At 44.1% G+C, this 22,123-nt stretch overlaps 1 protein-coding gene across 4 annotated transcripts in view; it reads right to left on the bottom strand.

The window, feature by feature from the left end:
- Nucleotides 1-22,123, bottom strand: part of samd11 (sterile alpha motif domain containing 11) — a 73,395-nt gene that overhangs the window by 18,391 nt on the left and 32,881 nt on the right. For all 4 annotated transcript variants that reach the window (XM_072450140.1, XM_072450139.1, XM_072450137.1 and 1 more), the window contains exons 5-6: nucleotides 19,819-19,911; nucleotides 5,183-5,347 (exon numbers count right to left, since the gene is read on the bottom strand). In XM_072450140.1, the coding sequence (XP_072306241.1) occupies nucleotides 5,183-5,347; nucleotides 19,819-19,911 (258 nt within the window). The remainder of the gene's footprint in view (nucleotides 1-5,182; nucleotides 5,348-19,818; nucleotides 19,912-22,123) is intronic.

The raw sequence follows: 22,123 nt of genomic DNA, 5'->3' as shown, positions 1-22,123 counted from the left end.
ATGACAACTGTGAAGAAGACTGCGATTGAGCGCTCGAAACATGAAAAACAAGCAAACTCTGGTCTGAAACAAAAAATAGACAACTGATATTTTTAGGATGGTGGAAAGAGAAGGCAGATGTTTATGTCCAGTTATTCCTCAGTCTACAATGTACAAATAGTCTGGGCTGTCTATATATATCTATATCTTTCACCAGGCTGACCAAGATCTGTCTGAATCAAGTTAGATTAGTCCTAAAGCAATCAGAAAAACAAATCAATCTCCCGACTTCCAACTTTTACTCTTACCAATTCAACCCCTTTTTAAGATAAAATACTACATAACGTTCTTCCTTACTTTGGACACATCGCTCAAAGTAACAGGTGCCGAACCCGTTTCCCCTTTAAGTGTCTCGTGCGACTGGCCGAGCTAAGTGTGCACAGCTTTTTAAAAAATGGGACAAAACATAAAAAAAAAAAAACGCCCCTCCTTCCTATTTTCATCTGGATGCCCCGCCTCTTTTCGGCTCTCCTTTCATCATCATGAGACGAGCGGGAAAAGCCCTTCTGGCCTTTTTCGCAAAGCGGTCCCGCCCCTCCCCTGCTCTCTGCTGCTCAGCCCATCAGGTCCAGCGAGGGCCTCTCCAAAAACACCTTGCACACTCTTACACCCCCTCCGCACTTTCATTTTCTGTGCCCCACACTTCAAACACATGAAAGGATGCTCTGCAGGGACCACGGCTAAAGGGAGCGCTGGAGGTGGTGGCGGGTACACGAACAAAATAGGGAAGGGAGTTTTAAAAGCAGTACTGGCGTGAGTATAGGAGACGTGGTGGTTGGTTGAGTGAGTGCGCGAGGGGGTCACGAGGGCCCGGGCGACACAAGGTCAACGCCAAAGACTCTCGTAACAACGTGATCTCAATATCCTAATGGGCCTAAGCAGCTGTCTCTATGGCGGGCCGTTCTGTGTGTTGCACGTTTCAGTTTCCTAACAAGCTCCAAACTGTTAATTAGAGAAGGATGGATGTGGGGAACTGCCAGGAGAAGTCTGCTCTTTGTAACAGACCGAGGGCGGAGCCAGGTGTGGAACTAAACGTTAATAAGACGACAAACTTGGCTCTGAGCGGCGCTGGCAAAAGCTGTGAGGCCTTTCTACTTCAATAATCTGATGGAGGAAACAGAGACACTCGCACAGACACGATAATGAGGCGTAAACGTGTATTTTGATTGGAGATTTTCACACATTGTTTTAACACACATTTCCGTGTCTTTTTTGGCAGATGGTGAAAGTTAAAATAGCGGCAAAAGGAGGTTGTTTCTATCGACATTTGTGTATTAACTGTGTATTCACCAGCTGCTTGTGTTGTATTCAAAAAGTACAACGGTAGAGGAAGGTTTGAGTTTCTCAGCTTATTTGTAGTAAACATAACTGGTGCTGAAAAGGGCACGGCAAATCAGTTTGTCAAATGTGAGTCAAGTCATTAACACTTCAGAGCAAATATAACACACACAAATATAAATTCAGCAGTCGACTAGTTAGAGGTGTATTTGGTTGATTCATACTCATTATACAGGTCACAATATAATCGTTGGAACTAAAAAATATGTATGTTGTGATCATTTTTTAGGCAAAAATGTGTGATTTTAAATAAATCTTTACAAAAATGACTAAATGTAAAGAGCTTTTATTACCTGACTGTGTGTGGTACATTAGACACTGAGAATGAACCTGAACTAAGGAATTCACTGTCAATAATGGTGAATAGTGGTAAAATCATAACGATAAGGCATTGTCTGTTTCTCCACTCTTCACCCCCCATGCTCCTGTCTGTACAGTCACGTTTACAAAATTAAAGTATAACAGTTTTTGTCCACGAGCTTAACTTCAAATGCGTTGTTTTTTTTTTTAAAAGAAGAAAAGCTTTTCCCTTAAATAAAGAAATCACGTGTGTTCACTTTAAATCCACTTGAGGAGAATAGAAGAGCAGTGTGGAAACTGTCAAACTGAGAAATGTGGAAGTGAGCGGCGTATCTGAGTTGCGCCACATCGTCTGCCTCCGAGGCTTCTGGGAAAAGGAAGCCGCCATCAGACTTTACCCTGGGTCATAAAATCCCTCTGCCCCGACCACGTCTCCTCCAAGACACAAGGAAAAGGCCATTAAAGTGTTTATAAGCTTCGCCCCCTAGATTTGCAGCCGGCAATTAAAAATCATTACTAATCAAATAAAAATAAAAGTAGCTCCAAGTACAATTCAGGCGGCGGCCGCGGAGATTTATACTTCGGCAAAAGAGCTCGTAAACACTGCAATGGCTTAATGTATGTTCTGTCGAAAAATGTGAAAAGGTTACAATTTAATGGAAAACGCAGTGAATGTACATAAAACTAACTTATAAAATTCAAACGGGGCGAGATTCCCGATCGTGGCTGCTATTCTCTTAAAAACAGTATTTGTGTGCGTGTTGACAGAAAGAGAGTAAAAAGTAGGACAAGTAAATTTCTAGGCTTGGCACTGGGCCAGAGAGAGTGCGATCAATGGCTGGCGTTGATGCATGCAAAGGATTGTGGGTGTTAACACAGAGGCGCGTGGTCAGAAATCACCCTGAGTGACACGCTGACGCTGGGTGGGCAAACGCTACAAATAGAAATGTCAGCACGACTGTGGCAGGAGCAGAGCCGGCAGGAGCAGAGCCGGCAGGAGCAGAGCCGGCAGGAGCACGCTTTAGCACACGCTTTAGCACAGCACCAGAGCTGAGGGAGGAGTTTATAAAGAGATTCTATATGTTATATGTGATATGTGATATGCTATATGTCATATGCTATATGTTATATGTTATATGTTATATGTCATATGTTATATGTTATATGTTATATGTTATATGTTATATGTCATATGTTATATGTCATATGTGATATGTCATATGTCATATGTTATATGTCATATGTCATATGTCATATGTCATATGTCATATGTCATATGTCATATGTTATATGTTATATGTTATATGTCATATGTTATATGTCATATGTTATATGTCATATGTTATATGTCATATGTCATATGTCATATGTCATATGTTATATGTCATATGTTATATGTGATATGTGATATGTCATGTTATATGTTATGTTATATGTTATATGTCATATGTTATATGTCATATGTTATGTGATATGTGATATGTCATATGTCATATGTTATATGTTATGTTATATGTTATATGTTATATGTCATATGTTATGTCATATGTCATATGTCATATGTCATATGTCATATGTGATATGTCATATGTTATATGTTATATGTTATGTTATATGTGATATGTTATATTTCATATGTCATATGTCATATGTTATATGTGATATGTGATATGTGATATGTGATTTGTCATATGTCATATGTTATATGTTATGTTATATGTTATATGTCATATGTTATATGTCATATGTCATATGTCATATGTCATATGTTATATGTCATATGTTATATGTCATATGTTATATGTTATATGTGATATGTTATATGTGATATGTGATATGTTATATGTCATATGTCATATGTCATATGTTATATGTCATATGTTATATGTGATATGTCATGTTATATGTTATATGTCATATGTCATATGTTATATGTCATATGTCATATGTGATATGTCATATGTGATATGTGATATGTCATATGTCATATGTGACATGTGACATGTGACATGTGACATGTGACATGTCACATGTCACATGTCACATGTCACATGTTATATGTCGTATGTCGTATGTCGTATGTCGTATGTCGTATGTCGTATGTCGTATGTCGTATGTCATATGTCATATGTCATATGTGATATGTGATATGTGATATGTTATATGTCATATGTCATATGTCATATGTCATATGTCATATGTCATATGTTATATGTCATATGTTATATGTTATATGTCATGTTATATGTCATATGTTATATGTTATATGTTATATGTCATATGTCATATGTTATATGTTATATGTTATATGTTATATGTCATATGTTATATGTCATATGTTATATGTCATATGTTATATGTTATATGTCATATATCATATGTTATATGTTATATGTTATATGTTATATGTCATATGTTATATGTTATATGTTATATGTCATATGTTATATGTCATATGTTATGTTATATGTCATATGTTATATGTTATATGTCATATGTTATATGTTATATGTCATATGTTATATGTCATATGTTATATGTTATATGTTATATGTTATATGTCATATGTTATATGTCATATGTTATATGTCATATGTTATATGTCATATGTTATATGTTATATGTTATGTATACAGCAAATACAGCCCTGTACTTGTGTCATTCACGTAACGATGTGCAATATGATCATGTGAATAACTACAATACACTGAAGTCCCTTTACCTGATATTTATCATTGTCCACATGCTACATAACCAGAGCCACTTAATGCACATCATATTTACTATACTTTAAGACTGAAGGTTCAGGAATCAAATATTAACTGTTGATTGGTGTGAGGTAAATGGATTAAATTAGACAATATACAGACAACTTCAACATAAAACCAACAGGACAAAGCTGAAGTTGATCCTTTCCATTTGGATCTCCTTCATTTCAGTCTCCACACATTATGCACATTATTCTGCTCTTCACTGACACTGGTTCAGATTAATCATTTTATATTATAATATTATATTATAGGTTATATCACATCTCCATTTCAAGATGTAGATGACGTTGGTTGAATCTAATGATTCACTAGCTTCAGTTTGACAATAATCCTGACTTAAGGATCCAAATCCTGACTAAAAGCTTTTTTAACAACAGGGGTGTCCAAACTGTGGCCCGGGGGCCAAATGCGGCCCTCAGACCAATTATTGTTGGCTCTAAGGCTTCCTGCTAAGTTGGCCCAAACAACAATAAGTAAAGTTATACATATATATTAATATAAAGGTTATACGAACCTAATATTAATGTTCCAAGTCTTATTAAAGGTGGAGGCATCGAAACTATGTCAAAACAACATTTCAAATGGTTCACTTCATTGTGGGGCTGTTTGTGGCCCTCTGCTCCGTATAAGTTTCAAAATGTGGCCCTCGGTGAAACAAGTTGGAACACCCCCGCACTAAATCCTGATGTTCTGAAAAGCAGGCCCCGCCCTCTGGACAGCAGCTCTGCACTGACCGTGTCCGGGCAGGCCCATGCTGCTGGCCAACTGGAACAGTCTCTGCTGCTGCTCCTCGTAGCTGCCCTGGTCACTCAGGCTGGACATCATCCTTCTGTAGTGGTCTTCAGGACTCATGTGCCCCACACTGGCCCCTGCTTCCCCTGCCGGGCTCTGTGGGCTCTCTGTGGCACAGACAGGAACAAACACAGTTAGAAATGCAAACGGCAAACAACAAACAGCTTTAAAAATATGTCAATGAATGAACGGAAACATCTTCACTTTTAGAATGGAGCTATAAAATATCATGCTTTTAGTTTTGAAAAATGCTATGTGATATTATAGAAATCACTCAAAGTTTTAACCTGTCCAATAATTGCAACGAAGTACAGGATGTGGGCGGGGATATGGGGTAGGTGAAAACAGGGATTTTCCGAGCACACGAGCCTTAGCAGCAGGACAACAACAAGATTATTCAAACCTGCAGGAATCGATCAAAATAAAACTTTGAGGACGAAAACGATATGGAAAAACTGTAACAAGGTTAAAAGCTAATTAAAGTTGATTATGCACAATATGTCTCCTTTAAAACCACTCTTGACTTTTGAATGTGTTTTTTTTCCCCCAAAACTGATCATTTGAGCTTTTATTCTTCCCCCATGTGACCTAACTGAGGACTTTAACCTCAAAGTACCACCAGATCTAAACCAGGTCTATATTAACGCTAAACCAGGTCTATATTAAAGCTAAACCAGGTCTATATTAACGCTAAACCAGGTCTATATTAACGCTAAACCAGGTCTATATTAACGCTAAACCAGGTCTATATTAACGCTAAACCAGGTCTATATTAACGCTAAACCAGGTCTATATTAACAGTAAACCAGGTCTATATTAACGCTAAACCAGGTCTATATTAATGCTAAACCAGGTCTATATTAACGCTAAACCAGGTCTATATTAACGCTAAACCAGGTCTATATTAACGCTAAACCAGGTCTATATTAACGCTAAACCAGGTCTATATTAACGCTAAACCAGGTCTATATTAACGCTAAACCAGGTCTATATTAACGCTAAACCAGGTCTATATTAACGCTAAACCAGGTCTATATTAACGCTAAACCAGGTCTATATTAACAGTAAACCAGGTCTATATTAACGCTAAACCAGGTCTATATTAACGCTAAACCAGGTCTATATTAACAGTAAACCAGGTCTATATTAACGCTAAACCAGGTCTATATTAACGCTAAACCAGGTCTATATTAACAGTAAACCAGGTCTATATTAACGCTAAACCAGGTCTATAATAACGCTAAAACAGGTCTATATTAACAGTAAACCAGGTCTATATTAACAGTAAACCAGGTCTATATTAACGCTAAACCAGGTCTATATTAACGCTAAACCAGGTCTATATTAACAGTAAACCAGGTCTATATTAATGCTAAACCAGGTCTATATTAACGCTAAACCACGTCTATATTAACGCTAAACCACGTCTATATTAACGCTAAACCAGGTCTATATTAACGCTAAACCAGGTCTATATTAACGCTAAACCAGGTCTATATTAACGCTAAACCAGGTCTATATTAACGCTAAACCAGGTCTATATTAACAGTAAACCAGGTCTATATTAACGCTAAACCAGGTCTATATTAACAGTAAACCAGGTCTATATTAACGCTAAACCAGGTCTATATTAACGCTAAACCAGGTCTATATTAACAGTAAACCAGGTCTATATTAATGCTAAACCAGGTCTATATTAACGCTAAACCGGGTCTATATTAACGCTAAACCACGTCTATATTAACGCTAAACCAGGTCTATATTAACGCTAAACCAGGTCTATATTAACGCTAAACCAGGTCTATATTAACGCTAAACCAGGTCTATATTAACAGTAAACCAGGTCTATATTAACAATAAACCAGGTCTATATTAACGCTAAACCAGGTCTATAATAACGCTAAACCAGGTCTATATTAACGCTAAACCAGGTCTATATTAACGCTAAACCAGGTCTATATTAACGCTAAACCAGGTCTATATTAACGCTAAACCAGGTCTATATTAACGCTAAACCAGGTCTATATTAACGCTAAACCAGGTCTATATTAACGCTAAACCAGGTCTATATTAACGCTAAACCAGGTCTATATTAACAGTAAACCAGGTCTATATTAACAGTAAACCAGGTCTATATTAACGCTAAACCAGGTCTATATTAATGCTAAACCAGGTCTATATTAACGCTAAACCAGGTCTATATTAACGCTAAACCAGGTCTATATTAACGCTAAACCAGGTCTATATTAACGCTAAACCAGGTCTATATTAACAGTAAACCAGGTCTATAATAACGCTAAACCAGGTCTGTATTAACAGTAAACCAGGTCTATATTAACGCTAAACCAGGTCTATATTAACGCTAAACCAGGTCTATATTAACGCTAAACCAGGTCTATATTAACGCTAAACCAGGTCTATATTAACGCTAAACCAGGTCTATATTAACAGTAAACCAGTTCTATATTAATGCTAAACCAGGTCTATATTAACGCTAAACCGGGTCTATATTAACGCTAAACCACGTCTATATTAACGCTAAACCAGGTCTATATTAACGCTAAACCAGGTCTATATTAACGCTAAACCAGGTCTATATTAACAGTAAACCAGGTCTATATTAACAATAAACCAGGTCTATATTAACGCTAAACCAGGTCTATAATAACGCTAAACCAGGTCTATATTAACAGTAAACCAGGTCTATATTAACGCTAAACCAGGTCTATATTAACAATAAACCAGGTCTATATTAACGCTAAACCAGGTCTATATTAACGCTAAACCAGGTCTATATTAACAGTAAACCAGGTCTATATTAACGCTAAACCAGGTCTATATTAACAGTAAACCAGGTCTATATTAACGCTAAACCAGGTCTATATTAACGCTAAACCAGGTCTATAATAACGCTAAACCAGGTCTATATTAACAGTAAACCAGGTATATATTAACGCTAAACCAGGTCTATATTAAAGCTAAACCAGGTCTATATTAACGCTAAACCAGGTCTATATTAACGCTAAACCAGGTCTATATTAACAGTAAACCAGGTCTATATTAATGCTGAACCAGGTCTATATTAACGCTAAACCAGGTCTATAATAACGCTAAACCAGGTCTATAATAACGATAAACCAGGTCTATATTAACAGTAAACCAGGTATATATTAACGCTAAACCAGGACTATATTAACGCTAAACCAGGTCTATATTAACGCTAAACCAGGTCTATATTAACGCTAAACCAGGTCTATATTAACGCTAAACCAGGTCTATATTAACGTTAAACCAGGTCTATATTAACAGTAAACCAGGTCTATATTAACGCTAAACCAGGTCTATATTAATGCTAAACCAGGTCTATATTAACGCTAAACCAGGTCTATATTAACGCTAAACCAGGTCTATATTAACAGTAAACCAGGTCTATATTAACGCTAAACCAGGTCTATATTAACAGTAAACCAGGTCTGTATTAACAGTAAACCAGGTCTATATTAACGCTAAACCAGGTCTATATTAACAGTAAACCAGGTCTATATTAACGCTAAACCAGGTCTATATTAACGCTAAACCAGGTCTATTTTAATGCTAAACCAGGTCTATATTAACGCTAAACCAGGTCTATATTAACGCTAAACCAGGTCTATATTAACAGTAAACCAGGTCTATATTAACGCTAAACTAGGTCTATATTAATGCTAAACCAGGTCTATATTAACGCTAAACCAGGTCTATATTAACGCTAAACCAGGTCTATATTAACGCTAAACCAGGTCTATATTAACGCTAAACCAGGTCTATATTAATGCTGAACCAGGTCTATATTAACGCTAAACCAGGTCTATAATAACGCTAAACCAGGTCTATATTAACGCTAAACCAGGTCTATATTAACGCTAAACCAGGTCTATATTAACGCTAAACCGGGTCTATATTAACGCTAAACCAGGTCTATATTAACGCTAAACCAGGTCTATATTAACGCTAAACCAGGTCTATATTAACAGTAAACCAGGTCTATATTAACAATAAACCAGGTCTATATTAACGCTAAACCAGGTCTATAATAACGCTAAACCAGGTCTATATTAACAGTAAACCAGGTCTATATTAACGCTAAACCAGGTCTATATTAACAATAAACCAGGTCTATATTAACGCTAAACCAGGTCTATATTAACGCTAAACCAGGTCTATATTAACAGTAAACCAGGTCTATATTAACGCTAAACCAGGTCTATAATAACGCTAAACCAGGTCTATAATAACGCTAAACCAGGTCTATATTAATGCTGAACCAGGTCTATATTAACGCTAAACCAGGTCTATATTAACGCTAAACCAGGTCTATATTAACGCTAAACCAGGTCTATATTAACGCTAAACCAGGTCTATATTAACGCTAAACTAGGTCTATATTAACGCTAAACCAGGTCTATATTAACAGTAAACCAGGTCTATATTAACAATAAACCAGGTCTATATTAACGCTAAACCAGGTCTATAATAACGCTAAACCAGGTCTATATTAACAGTAAACCAGGTATATATTAACGCTAAACCAGGTCTATATTAACGCTAAACCAGGTCTATATTAACGCTAAACCAGGTCTATATTAACAGTAAACCAGGTCTATATTAATGCTGAACCAGGTCTATATTAACGCTAAACCAGGTCTATAATAACGCTAAACCAGGTCTATAATAACGATAAACCAGGTCTATATTAACAGTAAACCAGGTCTATAATAACGCTAAACCAGGTCTATAATAACGATAAACCAGGTCTATATTAACAGTAAACCAGGTCTATATTAACGATAAACCAGGTCCAAATGACACCATAACAACAGTATTTCTAAACCAGGACTAAACCGAAGATTCAGATTCAGATGAGCATTCAAAGTAGGATTGGGGAATTAATCTAATTTCAATCAAGATTCAATCATCTCTGATCGTTAATGATCCGCTTGGGTTTCTATTTGTTTTAACAGGATATAAGAAAACATATCACATATCACACATCATATCACACATTCAAACATTGTGTTGCTACATTATTGGCGGATTTAACCAATTCATGTTTTTTTCCTGTCTTACTTTTTCCATCTGAGTGATTTCTGGCCTTCAGCCAATAGGACCCTGACCCACAGCTTGGAAACCGCTCCTCATCTACATTTCCTCGCACTGCAGCCTGGTTCTTACACGTGAACCACAAGACTCTTTCTGCACATTTCCTTCACTGAGAAGGCCACATTTTCAGTGGGAAGTCTCTGCAGAAGAAGCGTTACAAATGTCCATGCATAGTTAATGTCCTGAGCCTGACCTGGGCCTGAACCCGCCTTCTCTGACAGACACAGCAGCAGCAGCGCTCACAGCCGCAGGTGAGAGGTGAGCACAAGAGGCTGTTCCAGGCTGTTCCAGGCTGTTACAGGCTGTTTCCAGCTCTACAATCAGCATTAACTATTGACAAAACTATGTGCAAACATCTGGAAGTGAAATACAACACACGTTCTTCTCTATTTGACTTGACATGGTCCACACAGTGTGTTTGTGGCGTCCTATAGTGCGATTGTGTTGTGATTTGACACATTATTGTGGAGAGGAACAGAATTGTAGATTTACATTAACAAGACTTTGGTGTGAATCATGAGACTTTTGGTGATCCATTATTTCAGTTCTTACAACCTTAATTGACAATGAAATTTATGCCGGTAAAAAAAGAAAACTAAAAATGTTGGCGTCATTTTAGTCATCTTATTCTAAGATCTATTTATTTAATGTCAAAGGTCAAATTATATTATAACAATTTAAATGTAATTCATAAAGAGGAGAAAATGCCTCTATATAAATGCATCTGCCAAATGTCTGAAAGCATTGGATAAGGCGCTGGTACAGCTGGCAGCCCGGTGTAAACGCTCTCTTCTTTCTCACACTTATTGTGCTTTATCACCTATATTTTGTAAATATAGTTAGTATATTTTTTCTATTTTACTGTACGATAGGGACACGCGCTGGAATAGTTTTTTAATTCAACTGTTTTTGACTTCTTTCGGCTGGATTTGAGCGTTTTTCGTTGCGTTCCCCCCCCCCCCCCCCCCCCCCCCCGCGCCCTCCGGCCGCGCTAAAGTACGGCGTGTCGTCGGTACACGTTTATATACACGTTTATATGAAAGAGGAACTCCACGAACGATCGGGACACGCACTGGAATCGCTTTAAATTAACTTGTTTTGACTTTATTCGGCTGGATTGAGTGTTTTCGTCGTGTCGTGGCGATGTGTCTTGGCTCGTTCGTCTTGGCCGCGTTTCCACAAAGGAGGAACTCATGAAACTGCGGAGAACAGTCGTCTTACCCGGAGATCGTCACGTTATCCCGTCGCAATACTGACCTAACCTAATACTGATGTGCAATTCTGTCGTATGTGCAATTACTGTGAAATTCATGTGCAATCTATGTGCTGTCGTGACACATATTCATGTGCAATTACTGTCGGGATCACATGCAATGGTATTTATTTATTTATTTGTCTATGGGAGTTTTTGTTTATAGGAGATCTTCTACTGAAAGTGTTTTTCAGACTTCCTATAAGTGATCTGTTCTTCTGTATCTACCTCTGTATCTACCTGCGTTGCACCAATGAAATTTCCCCATGTGGGACAATAAAGGAATATCTTATCTTATCTTATCTTATACTGGCTCACTTGTCACTGTGACCTCTGTGACCTCTGTGACCTCTGTGCCGAAGCTAGATGACCTCTTTAGGGTCCAGGAGGTTCAAACATGGGATGTTTTGATTGTATAAAGTTATATGTGGCTTTGCACCTTCCTCCTTGTGCCTGGTGAGGTCATAATGACCTGTCTGTCCCTCGTGTGAGGACCGACCGGGGAATGCCAGCTTTCTCCTATGCTGCTCCTGCAGCTTGGAACTCCTTTCAGACGGAGCTGAGATTGTGTAAATTGGTCTAAATCATGGGCTTTTGTTCGCTTTTGTTTGAAGACAAAGAGAGTGAATCTTTAAAAAACTGTGCTTTTAAATGTAGATGTTTTTCTTTTGTTAATGTATTTTAAATGTCAAATGTTTAAAATGTGTCATTACTTTGCCCCCGGTCATCCTTGAAAAGGAGGTTTTGATCGACGGTAAAATAAAGATTAATAAAATAAAAAAAGCTTTGTGTTGGTGGGAAGTATGTTTTTTATGGTGAAACTACAACTGGAAATTCCCAACTAAACAACATCCATCAGACAGAAGCTCTCTCCATATTGACCCTGAGCTCAGCCCCGGGTGAGCGAGGGGTGCAGAGGGGTGCAGAGGGGGTGCAGAGGGGGTGCAGAGGGGGTGCAGAGGGGGTGCAGAGGGGTGCAGATGAGGTGCAGAGGGGGTGCAGAGGGGTGCAGATGAGGTGCAGAGGGGGTGCAGAGGGGTGCAGAGGGGTGCAGAGGGGTGCAGAGGGGTGCAGAGGGGGTGCAGAGGGGGTGCAGAGGGGTGCAGATGAGGTGCAGAGGGGGTGCAGAGGGGTGCAGATGAGGTGCAGAGGGGGTGCAGAGGGGGTGCAGAGGGGTGCAGAGGGGTGCAGAGGGGTGCAGAGGGGTGCAGAGGAGGTGCAGAGGGGGTGCAGAGGGGTGCAGAGGGGTGGGACGGGGTGGGATGGGGTGCAGAGGGGGTGCAGAGGGGGTGCAGAGGGGTGCAGAGGGGTGCAGAGGGGTGCAGAGGGGGTGCAGAGGGGTGCAGAGGGGTGCAGAGGGGGTGCAGAGGGGGTGCAGAGGGGGTGCAGAGGGGGTGCAGAGGGGTGCAGATGAGGTGCAGAGGGGGTGCAGAGGGGTGCAGATGAGGTGCAGAGGGGGTGCAGAGGGGTGCAGAGGGGTGCAGAGGGGTGCAGAGGGGTGCAGAGGGGGTGCAGAGGGGGTGCAGAGGGGTGCAGATGAGGTGCAGAGGGGGTGCAGAGGGGTGCAGATGAGGTGCAGAGGGGGTGCAGAGGGGGTGCAGAGGGGTGCAGAGGGGTGCAGAGGGGTGCAGAGGGGGTGCAGAGGGGTGCAGAGGAGGTGCAGAGGGGGTGCAGAGGGGTGCAGAGGGGTGGGACGGGGTGGGATGGGGTGCAGAGGGGGTGCAGAGGGGGTGCAGAGGGGTGCAGAGGGGTGCAGAGGGGTGCAGAGGGGGTGCAGAGGGGGTGCAGAGGGGTGCAGAGGGGGTGCAGAGGGGGTGCAGAGGGGTGCAGAGGAGGTGCAGAGGGGGTGCAGAGGGGTGCAGAGGGGTGGGACGGGGTGGGATGGGGTGCAGAGGGGTGGGATGGGGTGCAAAGGGGGTGCAGAGGGGGTGCAGAGGCGTGGGATGGGGTGGGATGGGGTGCAGAGGGGGTGGATGGGGTGCAGAGGGGTGGGATGGGGTGCAGAGGGGGTGCAGAGAGGTGGATGGGGTGCAGAAGGGGTGGGATGGGGTGCAGAGGGGGTGGATGGGGTGCAGAGGGGTGGGATGGGGTGCAGAGGGGGTGCAGAGAGGTGGATGGGGTGCAGAGGGGGTGGATGGGGTGCAGAGGGGTGGGATGGGGTTCAGAGGGGGTGCAGAGGGGGTGCAGAGGGGTGCAGAGGGGTGCAGAGGGGTGCAGAGGGGGTGCAGAGGGGTGCAGAGGGGTGCAGAGGGGTGCAGAGGGGGTGCAGAGGGGTGCAGAGGGGGTGCAGAGGGGGTGCAGAGGGGTGCAGAGGAGGTGCAGAGGGGGTGCAGAGGGGTGCAGAGGGGTGGGACGGGGTGGGATGGGGTGCAGAGGGGTGGGATGGGGTGCAGAGGGGGTGCAGAGGGGTGGGATGGGGTGGGATGGGGTGCAGAGGGGGTGGATGGGGTGCAGAGGGGTGGGATGGGGTGCAGAGGGGGTGCAGAGAGGTGGATGGGGTGCAGAGGGGGTGGGATGGGGTGCAGAGGGGGTGGATGGGGTGCAGAGGGGTGGGATGGGGTGCAGAGGGGGTGGGATGGGGTGCAGAGGGGGTGGATGGGGTGCAGAGGGGTGGGATGGGGTGCAGAGGGGGGAGTCGCTGCATGCTCCGCCCCTCACAGGTGGGAAGTCATTGAATAATAAATAGTGTTTAAAGCTTTTAGCCATATGTTCGTTTCATCAGTCGATTGTGTGATTTGTTTATTCGATGTTGCTTCATTTGAATTCTAAGGATTTGCCTGGAGCATTTCAGAATAAAGTTATGAGATATAGTCCACTACAGCCTGAATTTACAAACTGATCAAATTCAATTCAAATGTTTACTTTGACTTAAAAGTGGGCTATAGATCATTTACAGATTGTTAGTGTCTATGAAAGGAAAAGTATCAGAGGTCAAATGTGAATTAAAAAAAAATTGGAATAAATATTGAGAAATTCACATATTCTATTCATACTCCACCCTTACTTTCATTTGAGGAACATAATCTTGAAGCTGGATCAATATATTACTCATCTCGCCAGCTAATCCGAGCAAATGCAACGTCTCTACACGACTGCTCATCTGTATTTGTGTGGAACTCGTGGGCGCCGGCCCAAACTTCGCCGAGCGTTTAGTCACAGCAGGAGCGCCGTCTTTGCAACCGAAAAGAAGAAAAACAGACATCATTTACGCAGCAGAGGCCGGTCTCAGCGGCTCAGGCCGTCCACTATCCTCGCCATTTATCCCTCCGCCATTTATACCTCCACCATTTATACCTCCGCCTGCGCAGGTCATTAAGGGATTGAGCGTGTTGCCAAAACGGAAAGGAGGATGTGGGGATGTGACGGGCAGAGAGACACACAGGTGCAGGGTGGAGGCAGGGTGGAGGCAGGGTGGAGGCAGAGAGGAGGCAGGGTGGAGGCAGAGTGGAGGCAGGGTGGAGGCAGAGAGGAGGCAGCGAGGAGGCAGAGTGGAGGCAGAGAGGAGGCAGAGAGGAGGCAGGGTGGAGGCAGAGTGGAGGCAGGGTGGAGGCAGCGAGGAGGCAGGGTGGAGGCAGAGAGGAGGCAGCGAGGAGGCAGAGTGGAGGCAGAGAGGAGGCAGAGAGGAGGCAGGGTGGAGGCAGAGTGGAGGCAGGGTGGAGGCAGCGAGGAGGCAGAGAGGAGGCAGGGTGGAGGCAGAGAGGAGGCAGAGTGGAGGCAGCGTGGAGGCAGCGAGGAGGCAGAGTGGAGGCAGAGAGGAGGCAGAGAGGAGGCAGGGTGGAGGCAGAGTGGAGGCAGGGTGGAGGCAGAGAGGAGGCAGGGTGGAGGCAGAGAGGAGGCAGAGAGGAGGCAGGGTGGAGGCAGAGTGGAGGCAGGGTGGAGGCAGAGAGGAGGCAGGGTGGAGGCAGAGAGGAGGCAGAGTGGAGGCAGCGTGGAGGCAGCGAGGAGGCAGAGTGGAGGCAGAGAGGAGGCAGGGTGGAGGCAGAGAGGAGGCAGAGTGGAGGCAGCGTGGAGGCAGGGTGGAGGCAGCGAGGAGGCAGGGTGGAGGCAGAGAGGAGGCAGGGTGGAGGCAGAGAGGAGGCAGGGTGGAGGCAGAGAGGAGGCAGGGTGGAGGCAGAGTGGAGGCAGGGTGGAGGCAGCGAGGAGGCAGGGTGGAGGCAGAGAGGAGGCAGGGTGGAGGCAGGGTGGAGGCAGAGAGGAGGCAGGGTGGAGGCAGAGTGGAGGCAGGGTGGAGGCAGCGAGGAGGCAGGGTGGAGGCAGAGAGGAGGCAGGGTGGAGGCAGAGAGGAGGCAGAGTGGAGGCAGAGTGGAGGCAGGGTGGAGGCAGAGAGGAGGCAGGGTGGAGGCAGAGTGGAGGCAGGGTGGAGGCAGCGAGGAGGCAGGGTGGAGGCAGAGAGGAGGCAGAGAGGAGGCAGAGTGGAGGCAGAGTGGAGGCAGCGAGGAGGCAGAGTGGAGGCAGAGAGGAGGCAGAGAGGAGGCAGGGTGGAGGCAGAGTGGAGGCAGGGTGGAGGCAGCGAGGAGGCAGAGAGGAGGCAGGGTGGAGGCAGAGAGGAGGCAGAGTGGAGGCAGCGTGGAGGCAGCGAGGAGGCAGAGTGGAGGCAGAGAGGAGGCAGAGAGGAGGCAGGGTGGAGGCAGAGTGGAGGCAGGGTGGAGGCAGAGAGGAGGCAGGGTGGAGGCAGAGAGGAGGCAGAGTGGAGGCAGCGTGGAGGCAGGGTGGAGGCAGCGAGGAGGCAGGGTGGAGGCAGAGAGGAGGCAGGGTGGAGGCAGAGAGGAGGCAGGGTGGAGGCAGAGAGGAGGCAGAGTGGAGGCAGCGTGGAGGCAGCGAGGAGGCAGAGTGGAGGCAGAGAGGAGGCAGAGAGGAGGCAGGGTGGAGGCAGAGTGGAGGCAGGGTGGAGGCAGCGAGGAGGCAGAGAGGAGGCAGGGTGGAGGCAGAGAGGAGGCAGAGTGGAGGCAGCGTGGAGGCAGCGAGGAGGCAGAGTGGAGGCAGAGAGGAGGCAGAGAGGAGGCAGGGTGGAGGCAGAGTGGAGGCAGGGTGGAGGCAGAGAGGAGGCAGGGTGGAGGCAGAGAGGAGGCAGAGTGGAGGCAGCGTGGAGGCAGCGAGGAGGCAGAGTGGAGGCAGAGAGGAGGCAGAGAGGAGGCAGAGAGGAGGCAGAGTGGAGGCAGAGAGGAGGCAGAGTGGAGGCAGCGAGGAGGCAGAGTGGAGGCAGCGTGGAGGCAGAGAGGAGGCAGGGTGGAGGCAGAGTGGAGGCAGGGTGGAGGCAGAGTGGAGGCAGGGTGGAGGCAGGGTGGAGGCAGCGAGGAGGCAGAGTGGAGGCAGAGAGGAGGCAGGGTGGAGGCAGAGAGGAGGCAGAGTGGAGGCAGAGAGGAGGCAGGGTGGAGGCAGAGAGGAGGCAGAGTGGGGGCAGGGTGGAGGCAGAGAGGAGGCAGAGTGGAGGCAGAGAGGAGGCAGAGAGGAGGCAGAGTGGAGGCAGCGTGGAGGCAGCGAGGAGGCAGAGTGGAGGCAGAGAGGAGGCAGAGTGGAGGCAGAGAGGAGGCAGAGTGGAAGCAGGGTGGAGGCAGAGAGGAGACAGAGAGGAGGCAAGGTGGAGGCAGAGAGGAGGCAGAGAGGAGGCAGAGTGGAGGCAGAGAGGAGGCAGAGAGGAGGCAGAGAGGAGGCAGAGAGGAGGCAGAGTGGAGGCAGCGTGGAGGCAGCGAGGAGGCAGGGTGGAGGCAGAGAGGAGGCAGAGTGGAGGCAGCGTGGAGGCAGCGAGGAGGCAGGGTGGAGGCAGAGAGGAGGCAGAGTGGAGGCAGCGTGGAGGCAGCGAGGAGGCAGAGTGGAGGCAGAGAGGAGGCAGAGTGGAGGCAGAGAGGAGGCAGAGAGGAGGCAGAGTGGAGGCAGAGAGGAGGCAGAGAGGAGGCAGAGAGGAGGCAGAGAGGAGGCAGAGTGGAGGCAGCGTGGAGGCAGAGAGGAGGCAGAGAGGAGGCAGAGAGGAGGCAGAGTGGAGGCAGCGTGGAGGCAGCGAGGAGGCAGGGTGGAGGCAGGGCAGGGTTAAACACACTGGATCACTGGTGTTTTCTAAAGGTTTAAAGGCAGCGCTCTGGACGACGCTGTTTAAATAAAGCTACAACACATGTTCACCAAATGCAGAGACGCTCAAGACGGTGTAGCAGTGTTTGTGCCGGGCCCATGTCTGGATAAATGCCATCACGTGCAGACAGAGTGCAATAAACCTCCTCATGATTCATACTCCAGAGCCAGAGTCTAAAGCTGATGGTCGTGACCTTCGGGGGCTTTTAGGTACGACAGGAGGGGCGGAAAATAATCACGTTTATCTGACATAATTGTTAATACATTATTCATTTCGCCCCAAATCCAATTTATTATAAAATGTACATGCTTTCCACAACAACATTTCCTTCTAAGTATTCATTCTAAACTGCAAAATATAAGATCCAGCAGTAAACACAATATTATACACTGAATAAAACATGTTCAGTGCATCTCGTGGTCAGTTTGGGCGGCTTGGCATGAAAACACACTCCAGTCTAGAGCTTTGTTTTAACAGGTTAACAGGGCTTAGCCAATACAAAAGTTGTGAAAACTTCCATGCAGCACCTCCGCTGACAAATGCACAACTAACATCAAGAAGCAGCAAAGAAAACTTCGATTTTGACACAAAAATTATAATAAAAACGTCATTTTTATGTCATTTTCAACTCAAAATACATTTGTTTAACATTATTACTTAACAATATAGATCCAGACCATTCATTCTGTTCAGCAAAGGTCTTATACGTGTCATTTGACCAGAATCTACTAGTTAAAACGACCACCTTGTGCTGATATGAGAGTCAGTATCGATAAGTATCTGGGTATCGGGTCCAGTAACACGGCCGTACATCAGGAGCTGCTCTGGGCTCGGGTCGAGTGAGAAAGAAAAACCATGAGTGAGTGCTTTTCTTGACACAGATACACACAGCTCCAGGCAAGGTCACTAAAGGTCAAGGGTCATGCAAACAAATCGGTTTCCGTCTAGTTTTCCACTATTTCGAGCGTCTCAAAATCACTGGAGAAGTAATCGATGCAGTTTCAGTCCGTACGTTAGAGTCAGCGTACGGGTTTTGTACGTGAAGAGCAGGACGACTGGCTGTGGGCTGCTGTTTTAATGCTCCAAGAAGTGTTACCATGCCGACCCCGGGGCAAGAAACACATGAATAAGAGGCAACAGGGACTCGATTATGTTGATGGAGCTCAAGAGTCGTTCCCATTTATTTTTCCCACAGACATTTCCAAATATTAAGAGTTATTAAGAGAGTATTAAGGCGTGACGGAGGCCATGATGTGGGTGTTTTCAGTCTAAGAACCACATTTAAAACGTTTATAAATAACTTTGCCGGTTGTATAACGTTTCAGAAGCAGATTTGAACTAAAATGATAGATCTTGTGCTCATTAGTTACCACATAGTTGATTGACCCTTATAGTCCAGGCAAAGTAGCATTTTACGACAGACTAATTGTAATAGATTTTTTTTTTGCATAAATAATTTCTGTGAGATGTCCAGAACAACATATTAAAAGTCTTAAGAGATCCTAGTTGAGGAAATATGTTAAATTCTCATCAATCGGACATGTGTGCCACTAGCAACAATACACCCTAATGGGGCTATTTTATTTCCTTTATTCCAATCAAAATGAAACTTTACACAATGAAAGCACCCATGAAAAGTACATTTTTTTGTATTACAAGTTTCTTTAAAAATACATTTTGATATGCAAATGAGCTATACACAAATCGAATATGCTCAAAATACACACAAATAGGCCTATTTTTTCCTTTACTCCGACCACAGTTTCTTAGGACTTGTAGTATGTTGTTCTGGACACCTCAAAGACATTATTTATGCAAAAAAAAATCATTTACAATACTATTTTTGGCTAAAAAATGAGCTACTTTGCCTGGACTATTAGCAGCTTTCGAACCATTTGTATTTTTAGCCGGCAATTCTTGTTGTTAGTACGAAATGTCATTGCGATGTGTCCCCGCTGCATGAGTGGGATCTACATTATTCTAAAGGGCCTGCACTGTTCACGACTAAATCAACACGGTCTAATTTTACCTCAGGCTGCATGCTTCATTGTTTTCGTCACGATCCGTATGTATATATTTAGATGCAGCAGCTACACACCACGAGCGCACCGTCGTTGTCGTACCTTTTGGGGAAACGCTGCGTGACTTCTTGCTTTCCGAGGGACAATCGCTGCCGCTGTTTGGAGAGAAGCTTCGTCTCTTGCCCAGAAGATCGTCTGAGGAAACACAACACAACAGATGAGTCGGTGAGGAGGGCGTCGCCGTCACGAGGCCTCATGTTAAACTCACTGCAAGGTTTGGTCTGATAATATTCCTGTTTTTAGGCATTGAATCATGAGAAGATGCGACATTTTATTACACCCTCTATTTTGTCCTGAAGTGAGTTCTCGTTGTTTTAAGAGTTTCATCCAACAATGTCACTTTAGCATTTACATTTGAAAGAAAAACAGGAAATTAAATAACATTGTGGGTTGCTGTAAGTAGTTGTGGACAAATAAATCATGCACATTTTATATATATTTTTGAATTGCAAAAAGTAAAGCTTTAAAGTGAACCATGCAGGTGTTAAAATTTTAATCGCGATTTTTGTGCTTTTTTTTTAATTTTTATGAACGGTATAGCATAAAACACATACTTTGAAGACGTACAACTACAGTAGGTGGCAGTAATGTAACACCAACCGCCAAAAACACCAAAGAAGAAGAAAAAGATCGTTTGTTTTGTTAATCAAGACTTTGCAGCTAAACCGTCGTCAGTTAAAACACGTTTGGAGCATAGTTCAGATTTTGGAGACATAAATGTGACTATTTTTGTGTAAACTATTAAAATTCTGTTTGTTTGAGTTCATGTTTTTTCTTCTTAAGACAAAATGAAATAAAAAATCTTGATCTTTTTTTACATGCGACGTTGTGAACAATGTTAGGTGTCAATAACCAGGCCAGTTTGTCTCTTCCTTCTTTCCCTGTTGAGGGTCTTTAACGCAGCCTCATCAGAATCCCTCCTCCACATTATGTACAATCAGACCCTCCTTCACTCCTCTTCCCTCATCCTCCTCTCCGTGGCTCCTAACACTCCCCCTAAGCACACCTCCAATCAATAGGGCCCTAATCAGCCAGAGAGCGGATGCAGAACACACAGGAAGGAAGAGGCTGTTTGTCATTGTCCCATCTCTTTTAATAGTATCTGTTTCATGCACCTTCTCAAACACTTCTGCTTCAGAGATCGCGGTTATTCTGACCTATTCTCTTTTAAAGACACTTTAGCAGAGTAAGGAAGGGTTTAATTACTATTTTTCTCATTTAAAAATGTATAAAATGTAACTTTGATGAGTTAAAATAGACTTTATTTCAGAAGAAGTCACATTTCCATCTTGACCCAACCTCATATATATATAATAGAAGTGATGAGTCAGCTGTTACATAAAGATGCACTATGTCACTTTAAAGGTGGGGGGTCCTGCCGGCTTGTCTCCATGGAGATGTAATGTAGAATTCCATAGAAGAGGTAGGCAAAATGTTGAAATTTAGATCATATTGTGAAAGTTGTTGAAATGCAAAATTTGAACGTTTTATACAAGAATATAAGTGATGTTTCTGCACTTCAGATATTTCACATTTGACTGAAAACAAAACATCAACTATTTATTACTATTTATTTAACGATTTAACACATTTCTGTTCAGATTGACATAATATCGTCTGAATATTGTTATGAGGATTCTAAAAATAACATTGAGAGACACATTTTTAATATCGCCCACCAATATTCCACAGAACAACGTTAAACTTGTCGATCTTCATGGAGACAAACAGGTGGTGCAACCAGGCCAGGTTACAGGTCAGATCTGTGGAGAGACCCTCCTGTGCGCAGTAGAAATAGATGTTTTGCCGCAGACCCGCCACCCAAAAAGTGACATTTTGGCTTATTTAATATTTTTTAGCAAGAAAACCAGAGAAGACATGTGGTTATGGCAGCTTTAATGTTCAAACAATAAGAGAACATTGTGCACTGAGCGAGTGGATATTTCAGATCACCGTGTCACTGAGCACCTGTCAGTCAATAGAGCACCTGTCAGTCAATAGAGCACCTGCCATCTCAAGGTCTCAGATCCTTCAAGTGAAAGAAACGGCACATTTTCTATACGATGGCAACTGCTTTTCACCATCAAAAACACGCCTGTCTTTGATCGCGCAGCTGTTTAAATGTATAGTCTTGACCCTTAACCTTTCCCGTATCGTTCCCGACCACACTGGTGTCTTTTCTTTCCCGTAACAAGACAGTTGGACTGAGGGGGAACACTTAAAGGGGACTCGGAGGACTGTGCCGGAGCCACTGTAGAAGCCACGGTGTTGATGAAAGCTGCAGACGAGAAAGACAAGATGGAGGAACAGAGGACGGAGGGCGGAGCTTTACTAATGATCTGCGTTT

Source organism: Eucyclogobius newberryi, unplaced genomic scaffold, assembly GCF_026437365.1.
Source record: "Eucyclogobius newberryi isolate DKJ021-1_F unplaced genomic scaffold, fEucNew1.0.hap1 SCAF_17, whole genome shotgun sequence".
Taxonomy (NCBI): domain Eukaryota; kingdom Metazoa; phylum Chordata; class Actinopteri; order Gobiiformes; family Gobiidae; genus Eucyclogobius; species Eucyclogobius newberryi.
The sequence above is the reverse complement of the archived record's forward strand: the minus strand, read 5'-3'. Positions and strand labels throughout refer to the sequence as shown.